The sequence below is a fragment of the Takifugu rubripes genome, chromosome 20, assembly GCF_901000725.2.
Source record: "Takifugu rubripes chromosome 20, fTakRub1.2, whole genome shotgun sequence".
Taxonomy (NCBI): domain Eukaryota; kingdom Metazoa; phylum Chordata; class Actinopteri; order Tetraodontiformes; family Tetraodontidae; genus Takifugu; species Takifugu rubripes.
Window position 1 is genome coordinate 1,083,128 of NC_042304.1, and position 22,208 is coordinate 1,105,335.

At 44.2% G+C, this 22,208-nt stretch overlaps 1 protein-coding gene and 2 long non-coding RNA genes across 4 annotated transcripts in view; 1 reads left to right on the forward strand and 2 right to left on the reverse strand.

The window, feature by feature from the left end:
- Positions 1-17,207, reverse strand: part of LOC115247190 (uncharacterized) — a 42,187-nt gene extending 24,980 nt beyond the window's left edge. The window contains exon 1 of the long non-coding RNA XR_003886246.1: positions 17,035-17,207. This is a non-coding gene — a long non-coding RNA (uncharacterized lncRNA). The remainder of the gene's footprint in view (positions 1-17,034) is intronic.
- Positions 1-21,760, forward strand: part of naaladl2 (N-acetylated alpha-linked acidic dipeptidase like 2) — a 214,963-nt gene extending 193,203 nt beyond the window's left edge. Inside the window, exons 13-15 of the mRNA XM_029828002.1 lie at positions 10,616-10,709; positions 18,255-18,453; positions 20,618-21,760. Coding sequence (XP_029683862.1) covers positions 10,616-10,709; positions 18,255-18,453; positions 20,618-20,861 — 537 coding nt within the window. The 3' untranslated portion in view covers positions 20,862-21,760. The remainder of the gene's footprint in view (positions 1-10,615; positions 10,710-18,254; positions 18,454-20,617) is intronic.
- LOC105418255 (uncharacterized) lies at positions 3,330-6,619 on the reverse strand. Of its 2 annotated transcripts, XR_965549.2 has the most exons (3): positions 4,511-6,619; positions 4,258-4,319; positions 3,330-4,168 (listed from the first exon to the last, which is right to left on the reverse strand). It is a non-coding gene; the product is annotated as an uncharacterized lncRNA (long non-coding RNA). The 2 variants fall into 2 exon arrangements; XR_003886243.1 differs by having other exon boundaries at positions 3,330-4,319.
- Positions 21,761-22,208: the final 448 nt, after the last annotated feature.

Genomic DNA, 22,208 nt, shown 5'->3' on the forward strand with positions numbered 1-22,208 from the left:
GAACAATACGGTGGAAGTATGCCTGATCTTTAATGGCTCCCTATCTGGCAGAGGTGGATGCACTGTCATTATGGTGTAATAAAAAATCATGGATTCAGGAGGGAGAAACACACAGGCCCCTCTCAGGATATACAGAGCCCTGGTGAACAGAGTACAGAACTACAGGTACCTCGGAGTCCACATCTCTCAGGACCTATCACCATGGACCACACACCTCCCCCCCTAGTGAAGAAGGTGAGAAATCACCTCTATCACCTCAGATGGCTGAGGACATTTAAGATCTCCACAGAACTGCAGAGCACCTTTTACACCACCGCAGCTGAATCTGTGCTTACCTGGAGCATCACTGCCTGGTATGGAAGGCACACTGCCATGGACAGGAAACTCTCCACTGAGTTATCCGCTGTGCTGAATGCAACACCAGGACAGCATTAGGCACCTTCACCAGATGGTGCACCACCAGATCCATGAAGATCAAACAAGACTTTCAGCACCCCAGGCAATAAACTCTTCCAGTGGCTGCCATCTGGCAAATGACTGCACGGGTAAAACCGATAAAGGAGGAGATTCTTCCCGAAGCCATCAGAAGACTCAGCTCTCAGCCCCACTCATCCCTCCATACACCGTCCTTTCAGGCATTCATATATACACTAACATAAGTTCATTTTTTATTTATATTCTTCTACTGTAAATTTGTTTTATTGTATTTTACTGTGCATGGTGGAGAACATTACACTTTACTGTGGGTGTAATTCCATAACAGACAAATAAATAATCTTTTTTATATGCATAGTATAAAAAAATGTCCGCGCTATATACTCGTACAACAACAGTGATTACATTTTTGACATGGAATGAGACGTGGAGCCAGCAACATTCAGTTGTTTTTTGATTGGATGGCTTCCTGGGAGTTCACTTCAGATGTCTTTGTTGTTAGAATTTATGAAAAATAACTGACCTGCTCATCTCCTTTATTTGAAGCTTATTGTAATTAATGTCTTTGAGGGCTGTGTGTCTATTGTGTGTCTTCTCATTAGCTGACAGCTGTCATAAGATGGTTATGGAGGTTCACCAAATAGTCCTCACATAATCAGGTTAGGCCAGCAAGCTCTCGTTCATCTAATTAATGGAAATTAAATGAACAAGAGCTTGCTGAGTAGGGTTATGGAGTAGGTCCAAGCGTAGAGAGCAGACAGTCCTACAGCATTAACCACAGAACTGTAGATAGGCATGCTCACGTGCTGTTGGCTGAGCTAGCAGCTATGATTCAGATTGCTCTGGCTGCTGACTGATGAATTATTAAAACAAAACATAATGCAGTTCTACTGTACGGATGCCATGAAACACTAGAGGGTGAACACATAGCAAAACAGCCCAAGGCTTCTTTACTAGCACTACACAAAAGTGCTTCTGCTCAGTTTTGTTTACCGCATGTGCTTCTTATTCCCCTTGTGAACCGAGTGACAAAAGAAATACAGTAATAATAAATGAAGATTCATCGTGGCTGAATGCTGACAGATGGATTTACATGTCTGATTTTCTCTGTGTTCTCTTTACTGTTTCTCAGTGATTGTAACAGTTTTTGGAAACATGATCACATGCCGTTATTTTAAACATTACCTCCTTATCTATGTTATGTGCAAATTACTACTGTGAATTTAATCCAAACCACCTTCCCAAAATACAGACAGAAGTTTAAGTAGACTGAATGTGAATGGTTGATTGTTCTTCAGTGTTGTTCTGTGACAAGCTGGCAACTCATCCATGGTTCAAATTGTGTCTAAATGTTGACATCCTGGAATAGGATGGACAGATTAGAGCTACCATTGGAGCAGGAACCACTGTCACCGCATTCAGGACAATGCAAATAAATGTGCCATTGAAACAGGTGCTTTACAGTTTGCAACACCTTCAACAACACAAACAGGTATGTGGTAGAAATGCAAATAAAATCAGAGCGGCAGTTCTGAAATGTCTGAAATGAGAGTTTAAACATTCCAACAGAGATTAAACGTTGCTGTTTTATTAGTGGCAGAAATTCAAACTTTAACCAGTAATTATCTGTTTTAATAGCCAAAGCAAACAACTTAAATGTTCACTTCTTTTACAAGATTTTCTAAAATTTTACATGAATTTGGGACAATTTGTTTTAAGTGCATGGATGCTGTCAGATGACCATGGCAGGTATCCTCATGGCTCTGTGTCCACGTTGGCTGAGAGGGATCAGAAAAGAGACAGACTTTGGCGGCAGACACGGAAGTAATAATCTAAAATATATTTAACTGTGAAATATATTTAAACATATTTAACTGTGAAACACCAAATGACCTTTGTTCTCAGTGAAACCAGGGACTCTTTTAGTGTGATGACAAGAATTAGCTTGTCCATGAATAAAAAAATCCCTCCTGATCAGAGGATTTACATTGTTCAGCGTTGCTGTGGTGTGATTTTGCTGTGGCCTTTGATCCTAAACCAGATATTTAAAGTGAGCCACATCAGTGCTGCTGTCATAGCTGCTAGGACCTTCTTACTCAGGAGATCCACAGCAGCTTCTGCTCAGAGGATGGCCTTTACCAGTGCGGAGCCGTGGCTACGTTCCCCCACCCTGACCAAAGTACTGTTAGACTCTTAAACAGAGTCATCGGCCCAACAGTTGGGTTCAGGCTTCAGCCACGGAGGTGTGACTGAAGGTGGAGGAATTCTTCTAAAGCATCAGAGTGAGCAAGAACTTTTGCAGTGATTGTGGATGAGCACGCACATGCACAGCTAGAGACCAACAGGGCAGAACTACTGGCGGGTAGACACAGCCGTTTACCAGAGTTTTGCAACAGATTCAAATCCTGAAGGAACGCAAAGACTCAGAATATGGAAGGATCTGCTGGAAGAGCCACATTGTCATAAACCAGCTCAGGGCTCAGACAAATTAGGGAGAACACACGGGACGGATTTTAGAAAAAATGGAATTTATTGATAGGAATTCTCTTCAACCAAAAGGAACAACAAGTTGTGGAAAGTCTGTAAGGTCAGTAATGAATGCAAGTGTTGGCATGAGGGAACATGTAGTGTATAAAGATGGTGCATGCAAAAAAACAAACCAAACCAGAACACCGAAGCAGACCAGGAGGGAGCCAAGCAAGAGACTGACTGCCAAGACTGTGGAGCATTTATAGCCCTCACAGCTAATCAGTCCAGGTGAGCTGGATTGCCACTTAGCAGGACTTGGCCCACCCACTGCCTGCAGAAGGGAGGAGACAACAGAGAGGCAGGCAGAGAAAACACAGTCAGGGTCGTCACAACATGGAACCAGTCAGTAAAGAGATGAACCTGACTAGCCATTAGGCTGCACTACATCCAAAGAGCAAACCTGGAATCTTGGTGACACTTCTGTTTTGGTTCTTTTCATCATAAGAGGCTGTTGCATTATTTCATGATATCTTTAAACGTGCATGTGGTACATTTCCTTCACATGGTCAGGTCTTCTTACAATGCTGAATAGAACCTGTTCTGAAGATGCAGAGGATGCTGTTACAATTTAACTTATGGATGTGGAAGAAAATATGATGCTGCTCAGGTTGCTGCAGAAGAAAGAGAAAAGCCAGTGAAAGAGGAGAGGCCAGGCAGTGAGGCTACAGTCAGGCTGAAAACCACAAGGCCGTTTGATTGACAGGCAGTAGATGGGTGAGCTTTCATTGTGTTTGCTGAGGATTCTCACTGAATATGAGAAAAAAGAGTGTGTGTGTGTGTGTGTGTGTGTGTGTGTGTGTGTGTGTGTGTGTGTGTGTGTGTGTGTGTGTGTTCCCATTCTGCATCCATAGCTGCCAGGTAAGCAGCCCATCAAACTGGTCAAAAGTTCAACTGACAGAACTTTTCAATAAAGTGATGCCAGCAGGAGACGTAAAAACAAAAAAAGTCTAGAGAACCATTCTGGGGTAGCAGCAGCTCAGAGCCTGGAGGAACCAAGCGGCTCGTCCTCACTGACTGCATGTGTTCTCAGGATGTTCATGCTGTAAGCAGAGTGTAAAACAGTGAGCAAAGGGTTCTTCTACTTCTTCTTCTTGTGGATATACTGTAGAAGGATCCGAAGTGATCTATGGATTTGTAGTGATCATGGAAAAAGAATTGCTGAAATTTGATTTTGGCTTCCCAACTTTGATCCAGACATTTGCTTCTTTACAAACACAGAAAATGGAGTTTCAAGTGAAATCAAATGACTCAAAAACACTTCAAATGTGCTGCTAAAATCATCAAAATCAACACCTTATTCTGTTAGTCCGACGGAACACTTGAGCTCTTCTGATGACCGTGTTGATTATTAAGTCCTGTTGAAGAAGAAAAATTGAGTTCATGAGCTTTATTCTGATTAAATAGGTCCCCCCTTTTGGAAGGCTTTTTCCCAGCATTGTAACATTTTCCCAGTGAAGGGAGCTGATAGTGATATAATCAGCTGGAGTGTAGACGTGATTCACAAGGGACCCAGAGTACAAGTATTTTGTTTTCTGTGTTCTCTCACTTCAAATCTGGGACAGTTTCCCCAAAACCTGCTGTATTCTTCACTTCCTCTAAGCACTTCAGTCGACTGTGTCAGGCTTTGAGTTAGCAGGAGCACCAGATGGTTCCTGGGAACACAAAGAACGTTGTTTCTTTCATTGGGAGTCATTCCTGCCTCTTTTTGTGTCTCTTTCCTGACACCTTTCCTTCTGCCAGCTCTGCCCTGGTTCCCCTGCCTTCTTTAGACCCTTTGTTGTCCTACCTGTGTCGATCACCTTCCGCCTTCAGTTTCCCTCCATCTCAGCCTCCGTTTGGCTCAGCTGATACTGGATCTTCTTGTCGTTCACCGCCCCATCCTGCACACACCTGGTGGCAGTAGCAGCTGCCTGATGCACATAACTCCCCAGTCTGGCTGCTTCAGCCCCTTCTGATAAAAACAGGAGGTTCTCCTGATCTTCCAGCTTGTTTTCCTCCTGCACCATTGGAGTTCTTCATATCGGCCTGCCATTGTGTTTCTTACACATCTCTCTGTCATACAGATGTAGCAGTTGGTCTGGAGGCTGTGAGAATCAAGCTTGACTGACTTACTGAAGGACACAGCAGCAATTTCCTGCCCCCTGATGAAAACTCCCAACAACCCATTTCCCAAAACCAGACGGAAAACACAAGAGAAATGTAATCTACACTCTGCAAATGTCAGCCTGCCTGCGTTTTCTGGCAACCTTAAGGTCAATGAAAAGTCAAATTTAAATTTTACAAGAGAAAACAAACCAATCAGAACATTCCATCGTTGTTGACATTCAAATATATGGAGGCGACACAAGCAGCTGCTGTATGGAGCACTAGGATGTGGAGCCCACCGACACCTTGATGACCAATCATCCAAGCTGGATGTGGCTCTGAGAGGGACTCAATAACTGGTCGATCATCTGTCTGTTGTCATGCTTTTATTTACAGCCACTTGCAGCAAATCACAAAGGATGAAATCAGCCCAAAGCTAAAGTAAGAGAAGCAGAAGAGAAGAAAGCTGCTTCAGGAGGCACAAGCAATGACATCACACAGTCAGCACATGTCTGCTCTAAAACACCATTTTCAGATAATTTGTGTTTGAATACAGTACACACACACGGGCGCGCACACTAACACAGAAACACACAAACACGCACACACAGGCACACACACACAGGCGTGGGGCTAGCTGCAGACGGAGAAGCTTGACTACATTTCCCTGGTAAATCAAGCCAGCCCATCAGCAGGAGCACTTGACCTCTGACCTGTGGGTGTTCTGCAGTCTTCTCTGCTCTTGCCTGGAGGCAGCAGACACTGTAACGTAGCATGGCTGCCAGATGAACCTGGCTTCAACTCCAGCCTTCTCTTTTAGTGTGCATTATTGCAGCTCAGCTAATGCTGAGACAACTTCAGCAGCCCTGGTGTCGCTGCATTCTATCTGCTCTGCTGCTCTATCGGTTCCTTTTGACGCTGAATTTGGAATTATGGTGTGGTTGTGTGGTTTTGAGGAAAAACCAAAACAATACTTATTAGGAATATGCTATTGTTCTCTAAATGGCAGGTGATTTAATCCTTTCATGCTTGACCTTAGTCAGAACCATAGCCCAGGTTTCTACTGGCCATCCATCTTGCAGTGCATTTACAACACAAGTAATTTTTAATGGCTGCCCACTGGAGCGACCAAGTGTGAACGAGTTCAAGCCTGCGTGGAGCTCCGAGGGTGCAGCTGAAACTGAGCCGAGCACATCGGCCAGTCCAAGTTCGCATTGGCGTCAGCCACTTCCGCTGACACCCAAAGAATTTCCATTTGAAAAGAAGCTGGAGTCAGCTGATGCCTCATCCAGCCCCACTCTGGATGCTGCAGTGTTTGTTTATGCACTGAACCTTAAAAGAGTTCATATGTGCTGTTGTTACATAACGTAACTACACACTACATGCTTTATTCATGAGGTCTATTTTGGCCCAGAGAACTGACTGTCCTGAATCAGAGGAGAAGCTCTCCATCTCTGCAGTGGCCTCCAGGGAAAACAAAGCAGGCAGATGAACAGAGACGGATAGAATTTACCCTTTGTTGAGAAAGTGATGGAGGAAACCATCCTCAGTCACCTCCTCTGCTTCCACCATGTGGCCCTCAGCATTTCTGATGCCTCTGTTCGGAAGCAGCGCTGCTTCTTCGCATGTCCACATGCACGTGTTCATGCAGAAAAGGATTCAAAACTGCAGCTGCCAAAGCTAACATGCCGCAGCAGCGCCCCCTGCTGGCTGGAGCAGTGCAGGAAATCTGTCAATTCCAAACAGCATCCTGTTTATTCCCCTGCTGCCTTCATATTTTAAAGATTAAAGAAAAGTTATTAAAATTGTCTTTTTAATCATGTCTAAAATTAAAGCTGTCCTTTGAAAACACTATCATGAAGCATTTATGCATCAGCATGCTGGTTCTCAGCTGAGTTTCAGCCTTCCTGGTTCTGTTTCAGAGGAAATAGTGAGTGAACCAAGCAACAGAAACCAGGCTGAAGGTTTTCTGCTCATTATTGAGCCATCAGGTCTCAGTCCGGAGAGAGTTCCACTACTGTGGAAAACATCATGTGTGGTTCCGGTTCCTAAGACTGTGCACACCAGGGAGCCCAGCCACTTCAAGCCAGTGCGTTTAACCTCTCACCTGATTAAGACCATGGATAGGATCGTTCTCACCCACCTCCAACAGCTGGTGGACAGCAAGATGGACTCTCTACAGTTTGCATATCGACCGGGCATTGGTGTGGATGACGCTGTTATCTACCTGCTGCACCGGTCACTTTCACACCTATAGGCCACCGGGAGCACTGTGAGAGTCATGTTCTTTGACTTCTCCAGTGCCTTCAACACAATCCAGCCATCATTGCTGAGAGGGAAGATGGAGGGAGCCGGAGTCGACTGTCACCTAGCTGCCTGGACCACCGACTACCTCACCAACAGACTACAGAACGTGAGGCTCCATGACTGTGAGTCCGAAGTGGTAGTCTGCAGCATGGGGGCACCGCTGGGTACAGTTCTCTCTCCCTTCCTCTTCACTCTCTACACATCGGACTTCTGCCACAACTCGGACAGCTGCCACCTCCAGAAGTTCTCTGACGATACAGCCATCGTTGGACATGTGTCTGAGGGGAATGAACTGGAGTACAGGGAGGTCATCACCAACTTTGTCACCTGGTGTGAACTCAAGCATCTGCGCATCAACACCAGCAAGACAAAGGAGGTGGTGATCGACTTCAGCAGGAAGGCTTCTCACACTGCACCAGGGAACATCCAGGGTTTGGAGATCGTGGAGGAGTACAAATACCTGGGTGTTCATCTCAACAATAAACTGGATTGGACTCATAACACAGACGCCCTGTACAAGAAGGGCCAAAGTCATGTCCATCTGCTGAGGAGACTGAGGTTCTTTGGAGTGTGCAGGTCACTGTTTAGGACTTTTTATGACTCTGTGGTGGCATCGGTGATCTTCTACGCTGTGGTCTGCTGGAGCTGTGGAAGCTCAGAGAGGGACAGGAAGGGACTTAACAAACTGGTCAGAAGGGCTGGCTCACTCCTGGACTGTTCTCTGGACTCCATAGACGAGGTGGGAGAGAGGAGGATGTTAGCCAAGCTGACATCAATTATGGACACCCCCTCTCACCCCCTACACGAGACTGTGGAGACCTTAAGCAGCTCCTTCAGCAGCAGACTGTTACACCCACGGTGTAAAAGGGAACGTTACCGCAGGTCATTTATCCCAACTGCCATCAGATTGTTCAACATGCACAACTGTTAATGTAGCACCAATAACCCATGGTTGGCATATTTGCACTAACTAATCATCCTACCTCTGGAATGTCTTATTTGCACATCTTATTTGCACCTTCATCTTTCTTCACACTGTCCGACACTCCTTCTGTACATAATTTTTAATTTCTGTATATACAGGACAATGTACATAGTAATGTACATAATATTAGAGTCTTTTTTTTTTTTTTTTTTTTTAGTACTATTCTGTATTGTACACCACGGGCTGCCGTTGTAACGTGTAATTTCCCAGATGTGGGATCAATAAAGTTTTTTATCCTTTATCCTTTAATAGCTGCGTCCTCCACAGGGTCTCCTGAGAGCAGATGAAAGGTCAGGTCACAGGACAAAACCAGAGCAGCTGTAAAATATTCAAGGCTTATTTGTTCCCTTTCTACTCCACTCTGTCAGATTTTATTTTTTTTAAAGTTTGGACTGTCTGCTTCTTTCTGTTGTGTCACCACCTCGTTTCTCTTCCTTCATTCTCAGCGCTTCCTCTCCTTGTACACTGCATTTTCACATTTCTGCCTCAGAAATAGAGATGCGCCAGAAATAGGAGCATAAATAAGAAATCAACGTCCTTTTCTGTCCCGCTGCATTACAGCCTTTTGATGAATGCTCTCTCACAAGCCTCAATGCTCTAATTTTCCCTCCTGCCAGACTGATTTCTGTGCAAATTACAATGAGCCAGAGGACTGAAGGGCAGTAAAACACTTCACACAGCAAAAGCACAACAGCAGAGGTGTGAGAAGTCAGCCAACAGGGCTCAGCTAGAACAACAATATCCAGTATGAAATTCCAGAACAATCGGAAATCATCTTCCCTCTGTCATATAATGCTGTTCAGGTGAGATCAGATCTCACGAGCTTCAGCTTTAACAGTGAGTATCATGTGAGGGTGTGGGAGAGGCGCAGTCTTGGTCACAAATCATGAAATGCTGTTTCCAGGTGATCCCCAAATGTCCAAAAGAGCAACAATATTACATTTTTTTGAAAGAAAGTCGCATTATAGCTCTCATTTAACCCTGTAGATGGCAAACAGGGATCACACAGACAGAAGTCAAAACTAATCAACTTTGAAAGCGAGATGGGCACCGATGTGGGCCGTCATCCTTCCCTCCTGCTGTGTGCTGCTGTTAAAACATGCGTTGGACGCTTCTAAATGACAGTTGCCTTTCTCTTCAGCCATTCACATTCCTTCATTCCAGCCGCTGTCACAGATGCCTGCATCAAGATACTCTTAGCTTTTCAAAACTGCCTTTAGAAGAGTGGTGGATGGCTAATTAGACTGCTGTTTTAGCATCTCTTCTCTACACTCATGTTGAAGATGTTTCATGATCATCTACTGTGTATCTGCTCCCTGTCCAGGTACGGGAGGCTGACTCCATCGCTACTTTAAGATCAGACTTAAAACCTACTTCTTTGAAGAAGCTTATTGTTGTTAATTCTGTAGTTCCAGTTATTATCATAGACAGACAAATTATCATACTTAGGGGGTCGTCTAATCATTAGGTCACATCTCAGCTATGCTGCTATAGGCCAAGGCTGCCGGGGTCCGGAAACATGATCACCTGACAGGCCTCTGTCACCCCACTGGGTCATGGTTTCCTCTCCTCTCCTTTCCTCTCCTTTCCTCCTCCTCATCAAGCAGACTAGTTATGCTGATTCTTGTGTAGTTTGTCTGGCTCCCCCCCCCCCTATTTATTTACAGGTATCGCTGCCTTCAGAGCTGCATGATGACCTCCGGCCCCGCTGACCCATTGTATAGTGTATTTTTGTGTGTCTTTCTGTGCTCTGAACCTCTCCTCTCCCTCTCCCTCTCCTCTCCTCTCCTCTCCTCTCCTCTCCTCTCCTCTCCTCTCCTCTCCCCCTCCCTCTTCTTCTCCTTTTCCTCTCCCTCTCCCTCTCCTCAAGGTTTCTTCCTGTTAAAGGGGAGTTTTTCCTTGCCACTGTTGCTTGTCTGGGGTCAGGCCCTGGGATTCTGGAAAGCGCCTTGAAACAATTTTGATTTTATAAGACGCTATATAAATAAAGATTGATTTGATTTGATTTGATCTGAAATGTATTCACCTCTCCTACATCTTCTCTGTTCTATATTCATTTTTAAATGATTTGTTGCTTTTATAATCACAGTGTTATTAATTACATGTGCTGATGGGCCACAAACTGTGTTTAATGTCTGACTTGGTCCCAGCTGTAAATATCAGGACTTACAGGCTAGTAAAATCCTGTGACAACCAGCCAAAATGATGTTGGAGGTTATGAGTATTGTGAGACCCGAATGCAGCAGTCCTTCAATCATGGGTATTTTTCTGCAGATGACAGCAGAGGCTCTTCACCGTCTGGTCAGTGATCCTGTGCTGCCGTTTTACCCCCTGGACATTGCATTGGATGTCCAAAACAAACTCAAAGGTAGGCTTTCAATAACATGGGAGATTCTGGATCATGAAAAGAGATTTAAAATCTGCCAAAATGTGATACAAGGAGAAAGAAAGAAGCCTGAATTGGAGGCTGTGATGGACAGAGAAGTGGTGAAAAGTAGACTGACTCTTAAAGCTATATGCATGAAACTGTGTGTGAGCCTGAACTCCCACTGATTAGCAATCCCAACACTATGCTAGCGACTGATGCTCTGCAAATGACACACCACGTATCAGGAGATTCCTCTAAAAACTGTGGAGTGAATCCAGCAAAGGTGGAAAACAACTGTTTTACATAAACAGAATGTGCAAATCCAGTAAAAGCCCTTTAAATCGAACAGATTCAGTCATTGTGGAGGTTTTGAAATGAGTAAAATTATGCTGTTCTCTGACAATCTGACACTGAGAACATGGCATAATAAAAGTCCAAATTGGAGCTTCTGAAGCAGCCCAGGCTAAAACACAGGAAGTCTGAAACTATTGACCCAGCGGCTGAGGGAACACAGAGTGTCTGTTTTGGCCTCAGGTTGGGGCCCCAACTGGGCCGTTCCAGCCTAAGAAGCGAGGGTCAGTCAGCAGGCAGGCTGAGCTACACCACTATTAGGAGCATTAAGAACCCCTTGACCTAAATTTGCTGATCCAACTAGTTTAGACTTTTTCCAACAAAACTTTTTTTAGGGTAATTTTTTTTTAGATAGCTTTGAACAGCAAAGACCAACATGGGATTTTTGTGTTTTAGTGACAGCGTTCAAGAAACACGAAGAAGGAAACACATCAATGAAACTTGGCTTCATGAGTACTCAGAATGTCAGAACGGGGGGGAGAGCTTCTTTATGACATAAATGCAGCTCCAAGCTGAGGCCTGATGTGCTGCAGCCACAAGGTGATGGCTGAGTGACTCAGCCTCACTGGTTCTGTGTAAGCATGTAAGCACTGTCCCATTAAGGCTGAGATGGAGTGGTTACGCTTCCCCATCTGAGACTAATGGACACATTATGACCCAAGTGAGATGACTGATGACTGTACCTGCCAGTAGTCTCGCTCTCCTTCTTTATCACATGTCCCTCATTGTATACCCTATTTCTGCCTTCCCGCCCCATCCATTCAATTCACAGACATTTTATTGGCATGAAATACATTTTCTATTGTGAATTTTGCACATCGCCAGAGAGATGAAGAGCCGTGCTTCACCTTTAAGCATCGTTTATCATCCAGCCACCACACAAGGCAGAATCGCACTCTTGATTAACAGAAGCATTTATTACAACTGGGTTCCACATTTTTTGTTATTTAATGCAATGTGTAGTGACTATAAGGAATACTCATCAGAGGTTTGATTATTCCTGTTATTGCTGTTGTATCCCAACTTCTGCCAAGCCTCTACATCAGTCCTACAATTTAGTCCAACTACAGCCTGGTTTATCCGCATCAGCACTCCAGTTAGTACAAGTACAAGTGTGACACTTCTGGATCTGCATTAATGGATTCATAGCTCCCCAAAAAAGGATTACTTGAAGGTCCGCCAAGTAGTTGGTAAAGTACGCAGGATCACCTGGGCCAAGTTGGGACTGGAAACAAGTTTAAAGTGGGACACCCCTCCAAAAGTGTTGGAGAGGGACCGAGCCAAGATCCTGTGGAACTACTAGATGCAGCCTGACAAACATGTGATGATGAACCAGCTGCACACTGGTGCTGAAGAAGGCTGTGGTGACAGATGCAGAGCTCCTCAATGATATCAACATTAGTCAGAAGGAACAGAAGAAACTGGAGAAATACTAGGTTTTGAGAGGAGTTGCAGATGAAGTGGGGAGTGAAGACAACAGTGGTCCTCTGGTTAACGGAGCACTTGAGGCTGTGAGCCCCAAGCTGAAGGAGTGTCTCCAGCAGGTCCCAGGAAGATCTGAGAGCTCTGTCAAGAAGAGTGCTGTTATAGTAGCAGCTAAGACACTGTACAGGTCCCTCAGGCTTTCAGGCCTCTGGGAGAGGGCCCCAGCTTTGAGGAGGTGCAGACTGGCCAGAGAGAGTGGGAATGAGCATGAGATAGATACAATATATATGGGGGTTTGGTTCACTGTAAGTGAACACTTGGACTCTTTAAAGTCCTGTCTTCCATGATTGGTTTTACTTCCATTATTATGATCAGCGAGAGTATCTGCAACACATTCTGTTGTCTTCAGACTTCCTGTCATCTCAGTGCTAAACTTTTAAATTCACAGCTTTATAATGTTGGACTTGAATTTGTCAAGTGTGCAGATCAGCTCCTCACTTTGTTACAAAGAGTTTGTGTTCAAGCACAAGGCAGGTGGGAGAAAAGCTTTTTATCTTAGCTGGTTAAAAATACAGAGATGCACCAGATGGAGAGGAAGAGGAGGAGGGGGGAAAGAGGACAGTGAAATAAATACTTTTTGATGTGTGTGGTAACATGAGGCATGATAAATAATTCTTGTTATGCGGTTTGCTTAATGGCAGTGCTTGCAGAGAAAGGGCTGGCAAGGATAGTAAAATCTGAACACCTTTGTGATTTCAGTCCAAAGAAGAAATTACTACCGTACATTTTTCATAGCATAAATACAGACATACATATAACCTGTTCATTCAGTGCATCCTATATACCGTCTGCTAATTGTTGTTTGAAACATCTGGGACAGGCAATCCCTTTTAAAAAAAACAGCCTGAAATCACAGAAGCAGCTCCTGACAACTCTCTCAGGGGAAAAGTTGATGGCTAACGTGACCCCTGCAGTAGGTAATGTAATAAAGGGAAGATAATCAATCAATCAATCAATCAATCAATCAATCAATCAATCAATCAATCAATCAATCAATCAATCAATCAATCAATCAATCAATCAATCAATCTTTATTTATATAGCATCTTTTACAATCAAAATTGTTTCTAGGCACTTCCAGAATCCCAGGGCCTAACCCCAAACAAGCAACAGTGGCAAAGAAAAACTCCCCTTTAACAGGAAGAAACCTTCAGCAGGACCAGGCTAATATTGGGGGACCCTCCTGCTGATGGCCGGCTGGGTAGAGAGAGAGGAGAGGAGAGGAGAGGAGAGGAGAGGAGAGGAGAGGAGAGGAGAGGAGAGGAGAGGAGAGGAGAGGAGAGACCATGACCCAGTGGGGTGACAGAGGCCTGTCGGGTGATCATGTTTCTGGACCCTGGCAGCCTCGGGCTATAGCAGCATAACTAAGATGTTAACCTAATAATTAGACGACCCCCTAAGTATGATAATTTGTCTGTCTAGGATAGTAACTGGAACTACAGAATTAGTGACAATAAGCTTTTTTAGGTTTTAAGCCTAATCTTAAAAGTAGCGATGGAGTCAGCCTCCCGTACCTGGACAGGGAGCTGGTTCCACAGCAGGGGGCCCTGGTAGCTAAATGCTCGGCCCCCCATTCTACATCTAGAGACTCTGGGGACCACAAGTAGACCAGCATTCTGAGAGTGGAGCGGTCTATTGGGCTGATAAGGTGTCACTAGCTTCTCCAGGTAAGATGGAGCTAGGCCACTGAGGACCTTGTAGGTCAGAAGAAGGATGTTAAAAATAATTCTAAATTTAACAGGCAGCCAATGAAGAGACACCAGTATGGGAGTAATGTGATCTCTTTTGTCAATACATGTCAGAACTCTAGCTGCAGCATTTTGGATCACCTGGAGGCTTCTTAAGGAAAAGGGGGGTAAATCCCTAAGGTTGTCCAATCATCAATCCACTGTTGCTTGTTGGGGGTCAGGCCCTGGGATTCTGTAAAGCACCTAGAAACAATTTTGATTGTAAAAGACGCTATATTAATAAAGATTGATTTGATTTGATTTGTCCACTCCAGGTGTGGGTTATGAAGTTGTAACCAGGGACGACCCAAATGATCCTGGATTATAATTCCACTAAAGGAGGGGTGGACAATCTGGACAGAGTAACAGAAACATACATCTGCCAGCGCAAGACTGCCCATTGGTGTTTGTTGATCGTTTTTGCCACATTTTGGACGTGTCTACTTATAACGCCTATGTCCTGTGGACTGAAATCTACCAGCAATGGAATTCCAACAAATCGTACTAACATCAGCTTTTCCTGGAAGAACTCGGCAAAGCACTTGTCACTCCCAAGATCCACACATGAGCCGGGCCAGTTCGATCCCCAGCAGCTGCAGCCATGATTAAAAAGGTCAAGCTCAGGTCACCCAACCAACCTCCAGTGGACACAGGTGGGAAAAAAAGGAAAAGGTGCCAGGTCTGTCCCTCCAGAGAGGACAGTAAAACAAGTACCTCTTGTGTGAAACGCAAGAATTACATCTGCAGAAGGCAGATAGCATTCTGTCTATCATGTGGAGAACAATGAAAATGTTGAACATTGAATGTTAAAGTTAACGTTAAAAAGAAATGTGTTCGTGAAGAGGGAAAAATGCAACCCCTGTGCTTTCTTTGAGTCAAGAACGAAGGAAGAAAAGAAGGGAGTAGACGAGGATGAAGAGAGAAGGAAAAGAGGATGAGAAGAAGGAAGACTTGCATAATTTTGACCTAGGAGGATGACAAAAGGCTTTAGCTAAATAAATAACTGTTTCTATAATCTAAAATAAAGTAGTTTTTGATTTAACCTGTTTTCTTGGCTCTTTTGAGGCATTTAAACAGTATGGGTATAAAATGACCCATAACATCACCATTGTAATTTTTTTCCAACATAATATGAGGGTTAAAGTTTGGTGGACTGTAAACAAAACAGCCTCTGAATGAACTTGCGGCTATCAACCAGAGAAAACCAAGAACTCACTTGGTTTTGGCTGCCATAGTGATCATCAAAACAAATCATATTGTAACCATCAAAACTCTAACTGATCAAATCTTTACAGAACATATTATCTGTATATTTCGCTGGCAACGTTCAATCAATAAAACTATTCACAATTCAATCACATGTGAATGTGAACATGTGTGTACTGTGTGTATCAGCTCAGCATGTGACTCCCTCCTGGAGCCAATAGAAACACATTGAAAATCTTAACGTTGGTGTCTATCAGAGGAAAATAACTTTCAGGCTGCTGATTGGTCAGTGTTATCTAGACATGCACCAGCAAAATAAACTTCTTCACCGATGTGGTTCAAGAAGGGCCAAGCACCGACTGGCCAGTGGGCCCCTGTGAGGAAGAGTAGGATGAGGTTTTTCTGCTCTCCCATCCATCAGCGTTTCCTCATGTTGCTCTTATTCTGGTTGTAAAGCACAGGGTTAAACTTGTTGCTCCTCCTATTTTGTTCTATAATTCGGAGGTCGCTCCATAATTGCTCCCTCTTGTGACACTGGTTGATAATCACTGTTTTGGTGTGTTTACACAGAAGAGCCAACAGGAGGACACATTTGCCTGGAAGGGTTGTTGTAGATGTGGAGAAAAGGGTTGATGCTGCAGCACATCCAAGAGGTGGTTACCATGTCCCTTCCACTGTTGGGGGGTCTGATAAACAGACCTGCCTGCCTGTCTGCGTGTCTTCCATCCATCCACCTATTTTCCATCCATCTGTCATCTATCAATCCATCCATCCATCCATCCATCCATCCATCCATCCATCCATCCATCCATCCATCCTCTAGGGCCTCTTTCATTTGCTCTTTTGGCCCATTATATTTTCTGTACCTGACCTGTGGATCCAATCAGAGTGGCCTTGTTATCAAGATTACCAAAGAGTATAGCAGTTCAACTGTGGTTGTATTTCCTTTTGTTCATGTCTATGATGATGTCACACAATCCCCATTTTCTTCCTTGTATTTCTCAACAAGGTGTCTCTATACAACAGATCAGGACTTTAAACCCACATGACCTTCACCAACATGTGCAGATGCTGCAGTCAGCAATAAGAATAATTCAGGCCGTCACACTGGCTCTGTTCTGTCGCAGGAGGCTGAGTCCCAACTGAACAGCCAAACACACACAAAGCTGTGTGTCAGAGGATGTGATGGATTACAACAATCAAATAATATTTCATGAGTCCCAGCTGGCTGCAAGGAGACACAGCCATTTAAATTTGTAGGAGAGAACAGTTCACTTTGTCTATTTCTGTCCTCACTGTCTTCCCCTCTCATCTAGGAGTCACGCTCTGTCCCCAACCTGAAAAACGTCTCTCTCTACAGACACACACACACACACACACACACACACACACACACACACGTTACCTCTGTCATCAAATCAGCCAGCGAGTCATTCAAACCATCATCTACAGTTTGGATCTTTTCCTCGCAGGGTTAAGGCAAACAGCTACAATTACTCTTCTTTGCATTCATCACACCAGCACTGAGAAGGTGCTCTTTCTTTTTGTTCACCTACCATCATCGGTCCATCTTAACATTACAATGCTGTCACAGGTGAGCTGAAGCAGTGGGTGCTGTGGGTCTGAGTAGATGGTAGGAGGCTCACTCATCAACAGTCTCTGAAACAGTGCTTAGACTGCTAACGAAGGTTAGTGCTTCAGACTGGACCTGAAGCAGACAAACAACAGCTGATGGAGTTCAAACTAGACTTAAACAAATAAAAGTGAGATCAGAGTGCATCATGGTGAAAAGGTTGTTTCTCCAAATGAGAGGGGGCATGGTGACCTGGGAAGGGGAGTGAGAACACAGAGAAAATTATGACAAGATTCAAGTCATAGAAGCCACTGCTGAACCATGTTTACCACTCAGCAGATGAAATAATCAGATGCTGGTGAACAGAAGGCAGCAGCTTAAGAAGACTGTTGATTTGTAGCCAGCTGCAGGTGTAACGGTCACCAGTGAATGTGGCACAGAAGTGACTCCACGACGCCCCCTAGAGGGAGAGAACAAAGACAACAAAACACCAGCAACTGGCACAAAACACACAGGCCATGACACTTCAGTTCTTTTCAATTCTCTTCTGTATTCTCACCATTCAGAAATAACTGAACTGACATCAAGCTGTGAGAATCAGGCCCAGTTCAGTGGAAACAGGGGGAGAAGTGTTGGGAGGAGCTCTATGAAACATGCTGTGCTCTCTATGAAACATGCAAGCTCTGCACCTGTGCATGTATGAGGGCTGCGGCGTGCCATCGCATGTGCACATAGCTGCACCTTTGTTTCTGTAGGACTGCTGCCCTAAAAAGGACTGCAAAGTGACCTTCCTGTTTATTTATGTGGCCGGTGTCAGAAAGTGTCTGTCTGTCTACCTGCCTGTCTGCCTGTCTTTCTTGTTTCATTTTAGTCTTCCCTGTCTTGCATCAACCCTTGTGTCTGTGTTTGTAGTTGTGTGTAGGTGTGCAACTGTGTGTGTTGTGTGCACATGTGTGTTCGGACTCCTTGTCAATTCCAACCTTTTGCCTATTTTTCTGAGCTTATCTGCTCAACCAAAAGTCCTAGATGATTTCAACACTCTTTGGTTCTCGTTCTTTAATCTTTACAGCAGGACCGGCCCAAATCCTGGACACAAAATTGTAGGAATGCTAAAAGCCAGAGAGGTTCTGCTGCCTGACCTCCTGTTGTGCTGTTTGTGGACCACCAGTCACTCTCTTGTATTCTTGTCCTGCTCGTCTCTAGAGAGAAGTGTACTACCAGCAGCCCTGCTGGCTGCAGCCTCCTCTCTCAGAGACCGTGCAGCATTCTTCCAGTCAGAAACGATGCGGCCGGCCAACGACCCGAAAGAGCGTGACCCTGCACATGTCCGAATGCTGAATGATGTGCTCCGCGACCTGGAGAAAAGCTTCATCAACCCGGAGTCAGCTCCAGGAGTGTACAGGTGGGAGTTGTAGAGTTGTAGCAGGGCTCTAACACTTGCCACATTTGAGTGGGGTATTTCAGGAGTTTAGAACCATCCAGTCTACTTCTACTCTCAACATCAGTTACAGCTTATCCAGGGTCCAGCGTCAGCATTCTCCTCTGCATGCTGGTGTTTCATGTGCTGAACTGAATTCAGTTCATCTTCATTGCTGTCATGTTTGTGTTATGAAGACTGTCTCTGTCTCACCCTCTGGTGTCAAGAGCCTGACCAGTGTCAGGGAAGAGCCACACCTGCAGCAGTCAGTCCACAGGCCACACCCCTTTTTACTAACGTCATCATCATAACAAATGTCCTAAAAAAGAATCAGCTAATGTTTCAGAAGCCAGAGGAATCAAAAATGACAGCTGCAAGATTGAAGACTTTAATATGTCCGCAAGTGGAGCACTTCACTACATAGACACCAGCCCCTGTCTGTTTAACTCAGATTAAGAAAGAATATTTCAGCCAAAGGTCATCAAACCAAATAATAGTTGATGAGGAGGGTTGGTGCTGGTGACAATGGTGCCGCCCCAGACTGTCAGGAATCTGTGATGTAAACAGTAGTGCAGCCTTGGTGAATTGTGTATCAATGCGTGACGTGGAGCCTTCCTTTCTATAATTGCACACTGTTGATCTTCATTATTTACACCCAGCAAAAGGGGAAAATATAAATCCAAATCATTTTTCTGACCCTCCTCAGCTGCCACTAATCATCCCCTCACACAACCTAAATCACATTTAGGCCTTTTCCTGGTGGGCGGTGATTTAATTCCTGTCTTGCAGGGACTCCTTTTTCATCATGTTCTACAAGAACACCAAGAAGGGTACAAAAGTCTCATAGTGCACACATATTTATTACTTCTGACTGAACAGGGCAATAGAGGAATAATTCACAGGCCATGCTTTTTACATTTCTCCTGCCGGCAGCAGCTTTTGTGCTGCAGCTGTCTACATCTGGAAGAAAGTGTGAGCTACACATTAGCTGGCAAAGTAATTTTAGTCAAGCTGTCTGACTAAAGAATGTGAACAATGATTCATTTGGAACGGCGCTCAGCTGGAGGACAGCTGACCTTGACTGATGGAGAGAAGGTTTTTTCAGGCGCTCATAATAAACTAATGTTAGCATCCTCACAGGCTGTATACATACTCTGTCTTCCCACTCAGCGCTTTAGACATCTCCTTCTCACCCACATCCCTACGCAATAAATGGCTTCTGCTGCTCAGTGTTATTTAGACTTTATGTCTGCAGTGGACGTGTTAATTGTCCCCCGCTGCCATTAAATGGAAGCAAAAATTAGCTGCTCTATCATGCTTGAAATGCATTAAGGCTAAATAGCACTCATTTATAAAGGAAGTTTCTATTAACTGACAGGGTGTAAACAATCAGGCTGTGGACCCAGTTAAAGCTCAATAGGCTGAAATTCTGACTTTCTGATGTAGATTAACAAACACGCTCACAGAATAACCTTTTTCCTCATTGTCTATCAGTCACATTTTAGAAATAGTTGAAAGACAGTCTCCTCCTGTACAAGAGTGTGTGTGTGTGTGTGTGTGTGTGTGTGTGTGTGTGTGTGTGTGTGTGTGTGCAAAATCCCTCCAATCACTGTTGTACAGAGTGAAAGCACGAGTCTTTTCTCTGATTTTTGGGACGTTTGGATTTGAATGATGGATTTGTCCTGAATTCTGACTGAACTGATCTGACTTGGACTGTAGTAACATGAGCCCACAGCAGGGCTGAGGGTCACAGGTTGTGTTGAAGTGACATTCTACCTCCTTCTGCTGACTACCAAAACCCAGCGCTGGATCTCGATGCGCACAAAACTATATAGTCATGTGTGTGAACTGGCCCCTAAAACATCAAACTGGACCAAACAAGTCTAGAGTGCCAGGTGGGCTTTTGTGTGACAGCCTGCTAAAAAGCCTCAGACTATGCACAAATGACACAAGTGATCGTCAAACTCCAACAACAGATGCTGCATTAAACTATCATCCTCAATCCAGCAACATTACAGGATTGAAGCTGAGTCCAGTTCAGTTCAGTTGTGCCATGACTTTTATTTGTAGCATGAGATGAGACTTTAAGATGCAGCAATTCAGGAATGATGTTAACATGTTAAACGTTCGCCTGTTGGTATGTGTCCAGGAACCTCTTATATAGCCTCCCTGGAGGGAGCACCCCTCAGTTCTCCAACCTCAGGTTTTCAAAGGAAGCTGCTCTGCACTGTGACAACATCAGCAAACCAGGTGACCGCCGCTGGGATCAGGAGGACCTCTGCCACAACATCAGGAGCCAATGTCTGGCTGTCATCCAGAGGGCTGTCCAATCAGCGGAAAGGCTGGTCTGTTTTGGTTTGGACCTGTTTGAAAACTATCCCAATAAAAAATGACCTGTGGTCACTGATTAGACCGGTCAGGTCCAAGCAACCCTTCAATCACATTCTACACTTGAATGTTGGGGAATGTTACACATGTTGAGGATCCTCCATCCATCCATCTTCTGCTGCGGGGGGCAATCCCAGCTGGTTTCAGGTGTGAGCTGAGGTGCAGAGTTTCATTTATAACACAGTTACAAACTACATTTGTACATTACTGTTTGATGAATGCAAGGAAACACTCTACATTTCCCACCAGCTCTCAAATGCATCTGAGAAGAAATTACCTGTTTAAATTTGAGTATTTCTTCCTAAAATAAAAAAAGACAATTTTGTTTTTTCTAAGCCTTCTTTGTGGTAGTTGAGACACAGGTGAAAACAAACCACTAGCAAAGCACGATGATGATGATTATGACCATCATATTTTGCTTCATACTAACAGCACATTACCTTTTCACTGAATCAGTCCATTTTGGTTCCTCCGGGTGCTGACCTCTATCACGGATGTTTCATAAGAAAAAGCCCTTCGGTGTGACGTTTCAGGATCCTTTTCAAAGCCTAATCAATCAGGTTCATTTAAAAACAGAGAGCATCTTTTGAAGATGGCTGATGGGTTCCTCTGAGATTCACATTTCTGATATGCAGTTCCGACTAAGCTGACCTTACCTGAACTTTGAAGGCAGCAGTTCCCGCTGCAGCGTGGGTCTCATGGGTGAAGGTGGACCTCACACCATGAATCAGGAGGGATCCATCAATCCACAACTAGGTGAGGACCACTTTTTCCCTGATTCCAGACAAATGTAGTCACAACTTACCCCAGTCTTGTATTCTATAAAAACACTTCATCCAGTTGCTCTTTTTATTTTATTCTCTGTTGTTAGTGTGATGTATTAATTCGGTCTGATGCAGGGTTGGGGTTGGGGTTGGGGTTGAGGTTAGGGTCGGGGCGCCCATGAAACTAATGTATCATTTAAAACATCCTGAATATATGCACTGCATACCTGAGCCATTCTCATGGTTCAACTCTCTTCATGTCCTTTAAATACGTGTTTTTGGCTTTTAGGGGGGTTCATACATGTAATGTTTCTGTAAGTGTGTCAAGCAATAAGGTTTAAACTTTAACGGCATTTGTAACTGCTTTTTTACTTAATGAGACTTTCACAGTTTTTGTACAGGCCTTTTTGTAATGAAGTGTAAATGAATAAGTGAATTTGTTTATTACGAGGTGACTATGAAAATGACCACTTGCACCAACAGTCCAGCTCTGTCTCATCTGAAGTTGTGCCTTTCAACCACCAAAAGCTTTGATTTAGTGTTGTCAAATATTGATCAAATACTGTGAAAACAGAGAAAGAAAAGAAA